This window comes from Macrotis lagotis, chromosome 4 (assembly GCF_037893015.1).
Source record: "Macrotis lagotis isolate mMagLag1 chromosome 4, bilby.v1.9.chrom.fasta, whole genome shotgun sequence".
In the NCBI taxonomy this organism is placed as follows: domain Eukaryota; kingdom Metazoa; phylum Chordata; class Mammalia; order Peramelemorphia; family Peramelidae; genus Macrotis; species Macrotis lagotis.
The window spans coordinates 259,839,195-259,854,992 of record NC_133661.1 but is presented as its reverse complement, the minus strand read 5'-3'; the positions used below and the strand labels follow the sequence as shown (position 1 = coordinate 259,854,992).

At 34.1% G+C, this 15,798-nt stretch overlaps 1 protein-coding gene across 2 annotated transcripts in view; it reads left to right on the top strand.

The window, feature by feature from the left end:
- Nucleotides 1–15,798, top strand: part of SLC35F4 (solute carrier family 35 member F4) — a 48,497-nt gene that overhangs the window by 19,353 nt on the left and 13,346 nt on the right. For both annotated transcript variants that reach the window (XM_074235898.1, XM_074235899.1), the window contains 2 exons: nt 4,398–4,523; nt 7,827–8,019. In XM_074235898.1, coding sequence (XP_074091999.1) covers nt 4,398–4,523; nt 7,827–8,019 — 319 coding nt within the window. The remainder of the gene's footprint in view (nt 1–4,397; nt 4,524–7,826; nt 8,020–15,798) is intronic.

The following is a 15,798-nucleotide window of genomic DNA, read 5'->3' as shown; positions in this document are numbered from 1 at the left end:
CAGCTAGGTAATTATTAAGTGTCTGAGGTCAGATTTGAACTCAGGTTCTCTTGACATGAGGGCTGATGCTCTATCCACTGCACCACCTAGTGGCCCCGTTTTCCAGGAATTTAAAAAAAAATCAAGCAATGAATAGTATATGTGGGACAGAGTTTGATATTTTCCAGGATTCTTTCTACATTATGGTAAATTAGGGCAGTTGCTCTGAACTCTTTGAGAAACCCCCATTAAGATAGTACCAGAAGGTGCTTTAGGAAAGCATCCAGCAGAGAAGAAAGAATCTCTGACACTAATATAAAAAAATCTGAGTTTTATATACATATAATCAGCCTACATATACATAAAATCAGTTGTTATATATTGGTGCTCTGCCTACAGCAATATTTCATGAAATCTTCTCCTTCAATGCTACCCTTTTAAATTGATTTCATCATGAATGTCAAGGGGAGAAGCAATGTGATTTTCATTTGGCAATATATCTAAACCCTTATGATCATAGCCCTACTTCTTTTAATTCTTATGCACTCAACTCTTTTCTTTGGACTTTTGTAGATATGGAATCCTTCATGACTTCCATGGAGTCTTAGCTTGAGAATCTAGTGAAGTTTAATGATTATTTGAAAAAAGTTTTCACAGAGAGAACAAAATACTTTTAAATTTTTGCTAATTATTTTTTGTTAATAGAATAGAATATATGTTTGTAGTTCTTAATGTTTTCTTTGCTCTCCATTGCTCTTGATTAATCTGTGCCTTGACAAGAAAGTTAAAAAAAAAAAGAGCATTTCTTTTCTTTCATTTTACCACTGAGATTAAATAGGCTTTTACCCTTAACGATCTATCTTCAAGAATCAAGATACTTTTGGATCCCATCGGGTTCAAGAAGTAAAATTAAGGGCAAAAGGTAGACATGATTATTCAGATCTTTGAGATTCTATAGAAGCTTTCTTTGGGATGTAGAGTGCCAGAAAGGCAGCAACCAATCAGGGGATATCAGGGAAGGTTTACTTGAACTGTTTCAAATATAAGATTGATTTCTCAAAGAAAAATGTTGATAGTGCTACTGATTTTATTAGTATTCTGGGGTCACCACATGATGAGGGTGAAAATCAAAGAGTTATTCCAAGGACTGAAGCTGGGGGGGAAGGCAGTAAAGATGACACAAGAAAGAAATTATATAGTATTATACTGTTCACAGAGTAAGATTAATTCTTCCCCTTTGGATAGTTGTTTCAACCCAGGGATAATATGGCTGTTATTGACATGATATGTTTTGAGAGGTTAAAAAACGTGATTGATAATTTTGTGATCATAATGTAGCAAAACATTTTCACTAACTAAGGATTCCTTCTTTTTTAAAACAATGCATTTTGAGGGTCTTTTCCTCTTGTTTAATTTTGTTCTGCTATTTTTAAAAATCTCCTTGATTGTATACAAGCTAGAACTGACTGACCTAATATAGAACCTAAGCAATTCAATTTTTAGTGATCCTTCAGAAAATATGCATTAATTTATGAAAAACATAGAGAACAGGGCACTGAAGTTGGAGTTAAGAAGACCTGAATTCCAATTCAGCTTCAGACACTTACTAACTGTGTGATTCTGAATATCATTTAGCCTCTGTCTGTTTTAGTTTCCTCATCTTTAAAATGAGGATAATCATAGTACCTACTTTCCCAGGAATAATTCAGTTATAAATCTATATTATATTTATATATAATATAAATGTATATTACATTTATATATTTCACGTATTTTTTAAAAATACTATAGAGAAACATTATTGCTATTTTTATTAATATTATATAGATAAATGTCAAAATCAGATTTTATCAATAACATTCTAGTTAAGAATTTCATATAAGCAGAATCTAAATGATTTGAATTTCAAAGAGACAATCCTATGTTTTCCCACCATCCTCAATCAGTACCAGTTACCTCCCTTTGTGATAAATAATTGGATTCTAAAAATTTATGAAATCTATATCCTATGCTGAGGTGATTCTCCGAGAATTTTAATTGTACGTTTTACATTCTGCATTGATGAAGCAAAGCATAGATGTATATATACCCATAGTGAATTAATGATTGAGATCATTAAAAATTTATATCTCATATTTTCTCAAATTATCCAAATTAACTAAACTCTCCCAACAATCTTGTTTGCAAGAGAATTATAAAAATTGCTTTGGATTAGAATGTGATCCTGTAGCGACAAATCTCCCATATATTTCAGTGAATTGAATGAAAATATTATATATAAGCCAATTTATCATCTGTATCACATATAAATTTATGCACATGAAATTAAGAGAACATTTTCTCACAATATCCCTTTTTAGGAATCTTGTTTACAGCACTCTTGTGAAATATTATATTCCACTAAGACAAAACACTTGGTGTAATTGATGTGGCAACTTAAATAGCCCAATTCTATCTCTTTATGGGCATGAATTGTGGTTGTAATGTGGATCTTCAAGGACATCACCATAGTTTCTTAAATTACCAAAAAAAATCATTATCAAGTAGTATCCTTAGAATCTCAGAATAGAATTAGAATTTTCAATCATATATTCTTATTAAATTAATAAGCAGTCTCCAAGTAAGAGTTGCCATGTCATGCTATAGTGAATAGACATTATCTATAAATTATAATTCTCACTTTTTACATGATCATCTTTCGTTTAAATTACATAGGGCCATGTTTATAAAAGAAATAAGATTAATGCCTTTACTTCTAGAGATTTATATGAGTACTATGACTTTTCATTCACATCAAGCTATGGTAGGTCAAAAATTATGAAAACATGGAAATTAAGAGAATGTTCGTGTTACCCTTGCCCTTGTATAGTTAATAGAATGTAACTATGGAATACTTTAAAGAACTTGATATGAAGTATCAGGTAATGTTTTTTAAAGCCCATAAAGAATCAATGCTGAAATAATCATTCATCCATTTGATCAAAATAAATCTGGATGAAAGGGATCAGGAGAGAATGATGTTTATTTAAATTATTTTCTCTGATTTTTACCTTTTTTGAAAAGAATTCAATGGAATAAATGTGTACCTAGTAGCTTAACTAATTTGCCACATATTCAAATTGTATTAACTCACAAGTTAAGAGGGACAATATTTGATACCTCTTCATCTGAATTTGAAAACGATTATCCCTGATTATTTATTAAAATCCTATTTGAGCTAAAAATCTCCAAATCATAAGAGAAGATAAATCTTTCAGATTTTCCTTATTTACTGCTTTGAGGTAACCCCCTAACTATCTTTATTGATGAGCCTATTACTTCTTTTTTGGAAATTTTCCTTTTATATCTCATAATATATGTATTAAATTCTATTCCCTATAGTTTGAACACTGGTGGCTTAAGGGCACATTACATTGACTAAATGTGAAAATGTCTTATATCAAAGAGTCCTTCATGTAATATCTTATGAAGACAGTTTTTCATTTCTGACAACCTGGCTATTTTTCTGGGTTTTTTTTTTTTTTTTTGCCAAGTTCCTCTGATTTTTATAAAAGAATGCTTATTTTCATAAAGCATCCTTTCATAAATGATGATGTAGTCATCAACAAAGATGTTTTCTTTTGTATCATCCTTATACAAGTGTATTGTTAAATAGATATAAGGCTACATCTGCCATAATAATTGCTTATCCAGTTAGGAATATGGAATTGCATTTATGCCAATATCCTTCACAAACTAGATAATTTATACAGTACTCAAAACTCAAGTTGAAAAACCCATCAGACTGCACAAGTGCTTTGCCAAAATCAGTTGGGGAATTTCATGTTTTAAGGCTTTCCAGGTTATAATATGCAGAAAGAGTAACAATAAATTTACTATAATGTTGAGTTGATTGAGGCCAAATTATTTACCATGGATGAAGATAGGCTAGAAGTTGTGAGGGTAAAATGGGATAATGGATGTAAAGTACTCTGCAAGCCTTAAGATACTATATAAATGATAATTATTATAATAATTAAAATTTTACCAAATAAAAATAAACTTTTAAGTTCAGTCTGTGTTATTGAGGCTCTCTTAAATCTAGACAATCAACAAAATACAACAGCCCTGAAAACCAATAAAAACCATTTTGAGCTGACCCCAGCACACCCAAAAGAATAAAATGAAATTGTGCTCACTTGATGAGAAAGAAGACCAGTTAGATCACTAATTCTTGGGATTTTAATGAACATACTTAAATACTTGTTATGATGGACTCCTTTTGTCGTCAGCATCTCTTACTACTAGGAAAATTGGAAAAGTTATTTAGGGGATATTTGGCAACTTTCATGCAATTTCAAGGGACAATTGAATTGTGATATTTTTGCTGGGAGACAAAATGGTACCCAACTTTCCTGTCTTCATCTTTCATTTGGCAGATAGTTGCTGCAATAATGGCAATCACCGGCATCGTAATGATGGCATATGCAGATAATTTTCATGCTGATTCAATCATAGGAGTGGCATTTGCTGTTGGATCTGCATCTACTTCTGCTTTATATAAGGTAAGTGATGAAGCTTCATTAAGTTAAATTTGTTCAATTAAAAAGAATAAAGAAAATCATGGATAGGAAAATATACAAATAGGGAAGGTGGAAAGGAATAACGATTTATATAGTACCTACTATATGTTGCATATTTGTTTTGACCCTGAGATTATTATTTTATTGGTATAAGAATCTTCTAGAGAAGACCCCATCTGCCAAAAAGATGGGCACTTTCTCTATAACTTACAGTTTTAGAGAGTTGCCTAGAGCACCAAGAGATCAAGTAACCTGTCCAAGGTCAGTATGTTTGAAGTGGGACTACCTACTCAGTACTTCCTGACTCTGAGGCCAATTTTCTATCTACAATAACATATAGTCATAAGATCTCACCTTACATGCCATTTTGTATTTTTAGCAAGAAATATTAAGGTAGTTTGTGGAACCTTTATCTTTAGAATCCCAACTTGATCATCTTTTCTTTAAATTACATAGGGCCATGTTTATAAAAGAAATTAGATTAGTGCCTTTACTTGAAGAGATTTATATGAGTCCTATGATTTTTCACTCACATTAAGGCAGGGAAAAGTGAAAAAAACATGGAAATTAAGAGAGTATTCATCAACTAGAGACTGGATGAACAATTTGTGGAATTAGGATGTGATTAAATACTATTGTGTTGTTAAAAAGACAAGGTAAACTATTTTAGAAACAGATTTGTATGAACTGATGCAGAATGCAGTAAGCAGAATGAAGCAAGCAGAATCAGATTATCAATTTATATGATACTATCAATACCATAGAAATGAACAATTTTAAAAGACTAATAACTCTAATGATCACCCAAAAGTCTAATAAAAAACACTACCCAGCTCATGAAAAAGATAAAGAATTAATTTTCAAAATAAAAAATTTTTAATGAGATCAGCATGGTAATATGTTTTATTTGATTTTGTTTATATAATATTGAGTGTTTCTTCTTTTTTCCTTCCCTACCTTCATTACCTCTATCTTCCTTCTTCTTTCCTTCTTTCTTATCTTCTTTCTGACCTTTCTTCCTCCCTCTTTTTCTCTTCCATTTTTCTTCTTTCTTTTCTCCCTTCCTCCTTCTTTGTACCTATTTCTCTCTCCATCTATTTCTTTCTCCCTCTCTCTTTTTTCCTTTCTGGTGGGGAGAGGTGAGAGGGGGAAAAATAGAATACTTGATGATTAAAAAAGTAGTACATGCATTACTATTAGTTTTATTATTACTTTTATATTAGCAGCAAATCACGAGCATAACACCTCTCTTTGATCCTCAAAGACAATGTCTATTATATATTCATTTCTCATTTGTAGCACAGGGTTCTCACTATTAGGAATGGAAATCCTATGCAGAAAAGTCACAATAGACCCTGACTGCGAAAGCAAACAGAAGCTCTGTTTGTTTACAGGGATTTCACTATAGCTCTTCTTTAAAGAGTTTAATTTTTGGCTACCATCTAAATTACCATTAGCAAATATACCATTTCTACTAATCTTGGTATTTAGTTGAAAAACCACTCAAAGGGTAAAAAATTCTTTTTATATAACTTCCAGTTATTTTTGATTCTTCACTATTACCACATCTCTGGGTACATTTCCAGTGATTCCATTTGAAAAGTTTAAAGAGTTTTTCCCGGTTCAACATTCATCCTTGACTTTCTCATTAACTGGGACTGCCCAGAGATGCATGTGACCAGTTTAGTATCGTCTTGCTAGAGAAAACATAATAGACTATTAGAGTAACGACAGTGTAACAACATTTTTGATGCTAAAGTTAACTTCTGGAATTATTGCTAACTACAGGGCTAACTATAGATCTAAATTCTTATCCTTTTTTAGACACTTACCAGCTGTTACTCTGTAAAATGAGGTAACTACTTTGCAGGGTTGTTCTGCTGATCAAATGAGAAAATGTATGCAAAATTCATTAAGACCTTAAAAAGCACTAAAATTATTATTATTATTATTGCTATTAATAATATTAATAGTAATAACAATTATTATTTTATAATCAGTAAAGCCAAGGTTTCTGTCTGTATGGGACATACCATTTAGTAATGAGATCATGAGCAAGTCATTTTATCTCTCTAAATACTCTAAGTATTTAGGTAAATCTTATTTTAATCTTTAATTTAAGTAAATCTAAGTATATACTCAGCAAATCCTAATACTTTAAGTTACATTTGCTCTCCTGATAAAATCACAGGTTCACATGAAACAAACTGAAAAAAAGAAATAGCATATATTTTAATGTAGAAAATTCAGCTAGTTTTGATCTAAAGCTTCAGGCAAGTTACTCATTTAGTCAGTCAATAAACATTTATTAAGTAACTGCTATGGCTAGGGACCAGACACTGTGCAAGGATACAAAGATGAAAAATAAAGACAGTTTCTGTTTTTAGGGAACTCATAGCCCAAAGAAAGATAACACATACAAGGAAGATGAAAGAGGAGGCAGGGTGAGGTAGAAGGTACCCATGAAGGGCATGATGAAGAAGTCTAAGAGATTCCAGCTGGGGTGGTGGTGGGAGAAATGAAGAGATAGTGCCCTTTTTATATCTCACAGGACTAATATTACACAGAAAAAAATAATAAAAATGATTCTGAAGATAAACACAATATTTTTGAAGGCATCTTGCACTTTCAAGAAGATAGATGCCAAGTAAATCCAAGGCATCAATATTGTCTTTCTTGATAATGACAAGGTTCCCATGTAAAAAATAGTTTCATTGCATGTCAAAACAAGAAAGAAATAAATCTCATGTGCTTCTCATGAAGAATCAATGGCCTCTCAAGTTATAATTGAAGAAAGATTTGAGAGCTGGTGTGTAATTTTATTGATCTAACAATCAATCACTTTTTGGTAAATTCATGATGATAATATCCTAACTGTTCAGAAAATGGAAGCGGTATATTCTATAAATGTTCTTCACTTATATGAATAATGTGTCACATTTAACATTTCATTTTGGATCAGCCTTAGAAATTTAAGTAGTCAAATATTTATTAAGGGGAGGGGAAAGGGAAGGGAAGAAGCATTTATTAGGTACCTTTTATGGCTTCAGGCACTGTATTAAATACTATACAAATCTTATCTCATTGGCACTTACCATATGCAAAACCTTGTACTAGAGAGATGAAGTTAGATCCTGTCCTCAAGAAGCTTACAATCTAAAGAGGAAAAATATTTGCATATAGTCACTGGGAAATTTGAACTCATAAGTTGGTATGTTTTCCTTCCCATTCAGCACTTTGATTACAGTGAACTTAGATTCTGAGTAACACTTTCTCTCATTCTAGGTTTTATTTAAGATGTTTCTTGGAAGTGCCAACTTTGGTGAAGCAGCCCACTTTTTTTCCACCTTAGGTTTCTTTAATTTAATCTTCATCTCCTTCACACCAATCATCCTATACTTTACCAAAGTGGAGCACTGGTCATCTTTCTCAGCCCTACCCTGGGGCTTCCTCTGTGGAATGGCAGGGCTATGGCTTGGTAAGTAAGGAAAGTCTTCAGCAATGCTTAGTGTACCTTAGCATTTACCTTGAAAAAGTATCACTTAAAAATCTTAACATGATTATTTAAATCTGTACATTTAAGTAACTGTAATATTTAAATAATATTACCATGCCAGAATCATGGAGTTTTAAGAGAATTTTTCATATAGTTATTTCAGAGAATTTACAAATAGAGGTTGAGGGTAAAGGATTAGCTATTTAGTTTTCAACATGGAAAATATGAGAACTGAAAATTAACTGAAAATTATTCAAATCTTTTTTGAAAAAGTTGAGGAATAATTTAATTTCAATTCTGACTTTCTTAAAGGCAGCATTAATAGTAAAAAAAAGTGTAGAACTCAGAGTCAAGAGAAACCTGGGTTCAAATCCTATCTGCCATATTTATTTATGGTCATGGTCAAAATATTTAAACTTTCCATCAGCCTCCCTCATATTGCCCAGATTCTCCCCACCTGGACCAGATTTCCAGAAACCAAGTCCTAAGTCTCTGGGGGCAATTAATTCACTCAGCTCTGTACCTCCTTTCCTGGGACTGAGTAAATTGGTCAACATGAGAAAGTTGGACAAGCCCTCAAAGACCTTACATTCAAATATGTATGTATGTATGAATACATATATATATAATGTTTCACATATATATATAAATTTACACATATACACATATCTTGTATTCTTCAATGTCGATTAATGTGTCCATCAAGTTACCCTACACTGATTTTTTTTATCAGGCAAGAGAAATTTTTAGGTTACAGAATCAATCAATTGCATGTGTAAACTAAATGTGAACTACAAACAGAGTAGGAAATCATTATCATGAAAGCCCAAAGAATAACAAAAGCATCCTAGAGGATAAGATGGTCAGCAAAGTCAAAAGCAATATCAAGCTACAGGAAAGGTAGAGAAGAGGAGATTAGATTGGCAATCCATATATCTCTGGCAACTTTGGAGTGAGAAGTTTCAGTTGAGTGATATCAGAAGACAAAATGGAAGACTATGAAGAAAACTTAAGGAAAGTAGAGTCACTGAATGTAGATGACTTTTTAAAATTTATTTTTATTAAAGATATTATTTGAGTTTTACATCATTTTTCCCCCAATCTTGCTTCCCCCCCCCCCCCACAGAAAGCACTCTGTCAGTCTTTAGCTTGTTTCCATGTTGTACCTTGATCCAAATTGGGTGTGATGAGAGAGAAATCATATCCCCAAAGAGAAGAGAAGTCTAAGAGGTAACAAGATCAGACAATAAGCTATCTGTTTTTTTCCTAAATTAAAGGGAATAGTCCTTGCACTTTGTTCAAACTCCACAGCTCCTTATCTAGATACAGATGGTACTCTCCCTTGCAGACAGCCCAAAATTGTTCCCGATTGTTGCACTGATGAAATGTAGGTGACTTTTTAAAGGAAAGTCCTAGAATGATAGCAGGAATGGAGCGGATACAGTAAGGGATTTTTTTTTTTGCAAGGCAATGGGGTTAAGTGACTTGCCCAAGGTCAGACAGTTAAGAAATTATTAAGTGTCTGAGGCCAGATTTGAATTCAGGTGCTCCTGACTCCATGGCTGGTGTTCAATCCACTGTACTACTTAGCTGCCCCATAAAAAGGGGGTTTTTGAGGATAGGGAAGACTTGGGTATGTTCGTAGGAAGCAGGGAAAGGACCAGAAGATACTGAGAGATTGAAGATTAGAGAGAAAGTAGTGCTGGGGAAAAGGGTGAGGGTCAAGTATATGACTGGAAGAGTTGGTTTTGGTGAGGAGGGCTCCCTCTAAATTAGAACTAGGAGGAAATCAAGAAATAGTAGGGGATGAAAATTGTAAGAGAGAGAAAATGAAGTCAGATGAGAAGGACGGAATAGAGAGCTCTCAGTGAATATACTCAATTAAAAAAAATAAAGCATTAGACAAATGAGAAAACAGGAGGAAGGGGTTCTGTTAGTATCCTGAAGAGGAAGCTTGAAACAAGAATTAATTTGGGAGGAAGTAGAAGTATTTTTTTATTGCAGTGAGGTCCCAGTTGTGATTAGATAACATAAATTTGCAATGGGATCCCACAGCACAGTTGCAAGACTTCTTCCACCTTCATTCAGCAGTATATAATTGGAAGTGAAGAAGTGGTTGTAATGCAGGGCTTGGGTTTTGTAAAGCATATATACATATATGTATGTATATATATACATATATGTATGTATATACATACATATATGTATAATAAGATGAGGGAGCCCAAGGAATTAAAAGAGGAGAGAGCTGAACCTGTTTAACAAAGGCTAAAGATAAAAAAAAACTAAGGGAGTATATAGTAAGGACAGAGGGGAATGACAACATTCAGTGGTGAATAAAATTACAAGTCCTGTAAGGCATAGGACTAGATGAAATTATAAAAGATTATGATTGATAAAGGAATTTTCAATTTATTGATGGTGTCAAAGGTATGGCCATCTTTGTATGTAGTTGAGGTAGAAAGGAGGATTTGGATCTAGGAACTGAGATCAAGAAATTGGGAAGAGAGAATATTTGAGAGAGCATCAAAAAGTCTATACTAGAGAAGTGCCAGAACAACCTGGATTGAGAGGTAAACTGAATCTTAAAGATATTGAAGTTACCTAGTGATAATGAAGAATCTAGAAAGAGTCCTGGGAGTATTCTGATTTGTGTTTGAAATCATTGAATAGAGAATAGTTAAAGTGCAACTAGCATTGGAAAGGAAGGCCAGAGTCATCTGGGGGATTCAGGTTTCAGTGAGAGCTGGAGGAATATTGAAAGGATATGAAAATACGAGGCATTAAAAAGGGGAAGTATATTAATTATACAAGAGGCATTCCAGAAGTCACAATGTTAAGAGTGGGCAAATAAGGAGAGGGACATAGGGAGTAGCATTGAGACTAATGGGTATGAAAGAATGGTCAGCAGGAGTCAGAGACATTGGTTTTCTTTTGTTTGGAATTCAATATCAAAGGAATTGTTAACCACTGGAGAAAATAAATTCAAGTAGAATATCCATTGGAATAGAGGAGTTCTGATGAAGTAGATGAGTATAAGGACTTCCCTTTGATTTCATAACAGGAACTCCTAGTCTTGATTCTGCAATAATGAACTGGTGGTGAAGACTGCAGAAAGAGCCCACATTGTGGAAAATACCCCTACCGGGCCCATCAGTCTTGAGAAGGAGATCTAAGAAGAGTTAAGAACTCTACTCCACATTTAGTTAAATTATTGTAATAGTTATATCATCACTGTTACATCATTTTTCTCACAGTTTTAGAGAATTCAAATAAAAAGTTCAAGGACTTAGCCATTACCTTATTATTCTTTCATATTTAATGTTATGTAGACTCTAACATGAATGGATAAAATGCTGCTTTTTTAAAAAAATGAATATGAGTATTGGGATTTAAGTTTATCTTTCACAGAGTCATTGAAAACAGCTTAGGCATAACTCTAGGACAAAAAACATTGTCATTGTCATTGTCATCATCATCATCATCATTGTTGTTGTTGAGTCAAGTCTTAGGAAATTTTATCTGCCCTAGAATGAAGTAAGTCACCCCATCCTATTTAACTACTTAATGACTCTGTCTTGAATTCAACCCTCCCCTCTACAATATATATCCCTCCAAAATACCATGTAATTATTTTCTTTCTTACCAATGAATAATGTAGCTCTAATTTCTCCACCATTTTCTTCTGGAAGAATTTGTATGATTTTATTTATTCAGTAAATATTTAATGATAATACAAGAGTCAGTTAATCAACAATAATTTATTAAACACATTCTATTTGCCAACTGTTATTCTAAAATTCTGAAGACAAAGACAAGAAGAGTTCCTGCTCTCAGGGAGTTTACAATTGAATGAGAGAAAAACTTGTACATACCTCTGCTCAAACAAATTATATATAGAATAAATAGGAGATAATCAACAAAAGGAAGACATTAAGCATTAAGGGGGGTTGAGAAAAGCTTCTTGTAGAGGTGGGACTTTACCTGAGACTTAAAGGAATTCTTTTAGTAAAAAAAATTATTTTCATGATTTATATTTATAACCAGTGCTTGTTATACTTCTTGAAACTGTATGTAAGTGACATCCACTTAAGGAACTGGAATGACAAAGCGATACTATGACATAGTTGAAAGAATATTGCTAGATTTTAAGTCAGAAAATAACAAAATTTAGAATTGGAAGAGATCTCTCAGACCATGTTAGAAAGTGAGCACCAAAAGAATATATCAGCTTCTGATTTGTGGTGTTATGGTTTGAAGACTACAACAGCTCTCACTTCTGGACAACTCTAATTATTAACAAGTTTTTTTCCTGACAGCTAGCCTAAATTTACCATTTACAAAATAATTTTAATCATTCTCCTACTGGGGCAGAGCCAAGATGGCAGCATGAAGGCAGCATTTCCCAGGAATTCCTTCCCCCCCAACCTCCAAAAGCCAACAATTGATGACTCTAGCCAAAATTTAGAGGGGCAGTACCCATAGAAAGACAGTGATACATTTTCCCAGTCCAACATAGCTTAGAAGTTCTGCAGGAAAGATGTGTTTCACCAGGCCCCAGGGTTGGGAAAAAAGCAGTGGCCACAGTACAGCCCAGCCTAGTCCAGCCCAGCCCAGCCCAGAGATCACCAGCAACAGCTTGAAGGGGCAGAGAGAGAACTCTGCTACACCAGAATGAGTGTGGAGTAAGGAGCAACTGTGCAGAATCTGCAGCAAGAATCTGGAGAAAGCAGCCTGCACCCCCAGAGACAGTAAGGGGTCAGGGTCTGCTGTTTTTCTACATTCAGATCCAGGTTGCAGTTTGGGCTTTTATACTAAGACAGCAGGATCCTCCTTATAGCTCCAGGGCAGAGGGAAGTATGGGGGCCATCTGCATATCAAAGCACAGGCAAAGGGAGCATAAGACCTTGGAGGAATAAAGGTCCCAATGGGGTGTCCCCCCCCAAAAAAAATCCCAAAGCCTTAGAAGTGTTGTCTTGGGCTGAGGAAATGAGTAAACAACAGAAAAAGAAGAATCTGACCATAGAGAATTACTTTAGTCCCATTAAAGATCAAAACACATACTCAGATGACAACAAAATCGAAGCTTCCATATCCAAAACCTCCAAGAGAAAATAGGAAATTAGACTCAGACTATGGATGAGCTCAAAAAAAGACTTTGAAAAGCAACTCAGGAAGATGGAGGAAATATTGGGGGGAGAAATGAGAGCAATGCAGAAAAATCATGAAAAACCAAATCCACACCTTGGTGAAAGATATACAAAAAATATTGAAGAAAATAATATGTTAAAAACCAGATAAGGCTTAATGGAAAAAGCAAAAGCAAATGAGGAGAAGAATGCATTGAAAAGCAGAAATGGCCAATTGGAAAAGGAGATAAAAAAGCTCTCTGAAGAAAATAACTCCTTCAAATGCAGAATGTAACTAAAGGAAGCTGATGACTTTGCAAGAAATCAGGAAGAAATAAAACTCTTCTCAAAAAAACCCCAAATTAGAAGAAAATGTGAAATATCTCATTAGAAAAGCAACTGACCTTGAAAACAGATCCAGAAGAAGTAATTTAAAAATTATTAGGCTCCCTGAAAGTCATAACCAGGAAAAGAGCCTAGACTTCATTTTTCAAGAAATAATACAGCAAATTGCCTTGAGATCCTAGAAGCAGAGGGTAAAATAAAAATCAAGAGAATTCACCAGTCATCTCCTGAAAGAGATCCCCAAAAGAAAAACTTCCAGGAATATTAAAGCCAAATTCCAAAATTCCCAAATCAAAGAGAAATTCTAAAGGCTTCCAGAAACAAACAATTCAACTACCAAAGTCAGGATTCCACAGGATCTGGCAGCATCTACATTAAGGGCTTGTAAGGATTGGAATATGATATTCCAGAAGGCAAAAGATCTAGGTTTACAACCAAGAACCAGCTCTTCAGCAAAACTGAACACCCTCTTTCAGGGGAAAAGATGGACTTTCAATGAAACAGGGGACTTTCAAACTTTTCCATTGAAACAGCCAGAGCTGAACAGAAATTTCAAGTACAGGACTCTGGTGAACCATAGAGGGAGTGGAAGAGAAGGACTAGCTATGAGTAACTTGATGATGTTGAACTGTTTGTATTCCTGCATGGGAAGAAGATATTGATAACTCATATGAACTTTCTCATTTATAAGAGCTGTTAGAAGGAGCATATATAGACAGGACATAGGAAGGAGTGGAATATAATGATATAATATAGTAAAAAGATGGAGTCAATGGGTGATAAAGGAAAGTACTGGGAGGAAGGAAAGGGAAATGAAGAAAAAGCTAAGAAATTTCACATAAGAGTCAAGAAAAAGCTTTTTCAGTGGCGTGGGGGAAGGCAAGGGGGTATAAGTGAGCTTTCATTCTCATCAGAAATGGCTCAGAGAGGAAATAACATATACACTTAATAGGGTGAGGAAATCTATCTTACCCTAGAGAAAAATGAGAAGAAAGGGATGGGATGAGGGGGAATGGGGGGGGGGAGGGAAGGGGGGAATAGCTGAACTCAGATTCAACACGCTTTTGGACAGGACAAGGATAAAAGGAGAGAGAGAGAGAGAGAGAGAGAGAGAGAGAGAGAGAGAGAGAGAGAGAGAGAGAGAGAGAGAATAAATGAGAATGGGGAGGAATAAAGTGTAGATACAGCTAGTAATAACAACTGTGGGAAAAATATTGAAGCAACTTCTCTGGTGGACATATGATAAAGAAAGCAACTAACCCCAGAGACAGAGCCTTTGAAATTTAACACAGACTGAAGTACATTTTTTTTCTCTCTCTCTCTCTCTTGAGGTTTCTCATCTTCTTGGGGGGCGGGGACAAAGGGGTTTCATGTTTAGTCTTATGTTTTACTCTCATAACACATGCAATGTACATCAATGTATGGCATGGAAACAATGTAAAGACTATCAGATAGCCTTCTGTGGGGGGGGGAGAGTGGGGAAACATTGTAAAATTTAAAGCCTTACAAAAAATGATAGGTACATATTACTATTGTATATATTGGGAAAACAAATAAAATGTTAACAAATAAAAAATAAAAATAATTAAAAAAGTCATTCTCCTACCTAGAAAACTTTTAAAACTATTTAAGGATATTTATCATAGTGTGCTCCTCTCCCTCCCCATCTACCCTTTTTCACTTTAAGTACTCTCAATATTTTCAATCAATATAGAATCAATCTGGAAAACTATTTCTGGATGCTTTCTTATTAATATCATTCCTAAATAGTGATACACATAACAACATACTTGAGGTAAAGTCTGCTCCTGCCAGAGTAAAGTGGGCTCTACCTTTGTGACCCTGGAATCTATGTCTCTCTTAATACAGTGGAAATGTCAAATTAACTTGGCCTTTTTTGTTTCCATATTGAAGTACTGACTTTTTATCAAACTGGTTGAAGTTCCTCGCCCCCTGCCTCCTTCCCTCCTACCTCAACTCCCCCCCCCCCCAATTGCTTTCTTAATCATGTCTCTCACATTGTGAACTTGCAAAATGGATTTTTAAAATCACAGTGGAAGAGTTTAAAGCTTATCTTTATTTAATTCATCCAATTAGATTCAGAACAAAGATCTGGATTGTAGAGATCATTTGGAATCCCAATTCAGTTCTATCATATTATAGCATTGTGTTATCTATAAATTTGAAAAATGTGCTATTTATGCTTTTTATCTAAATCCTTGATAAAAATGTTAAACAGCTAGGATCAGATACATATTTCTGGAGCAATATAATGGAGACCTAGCTA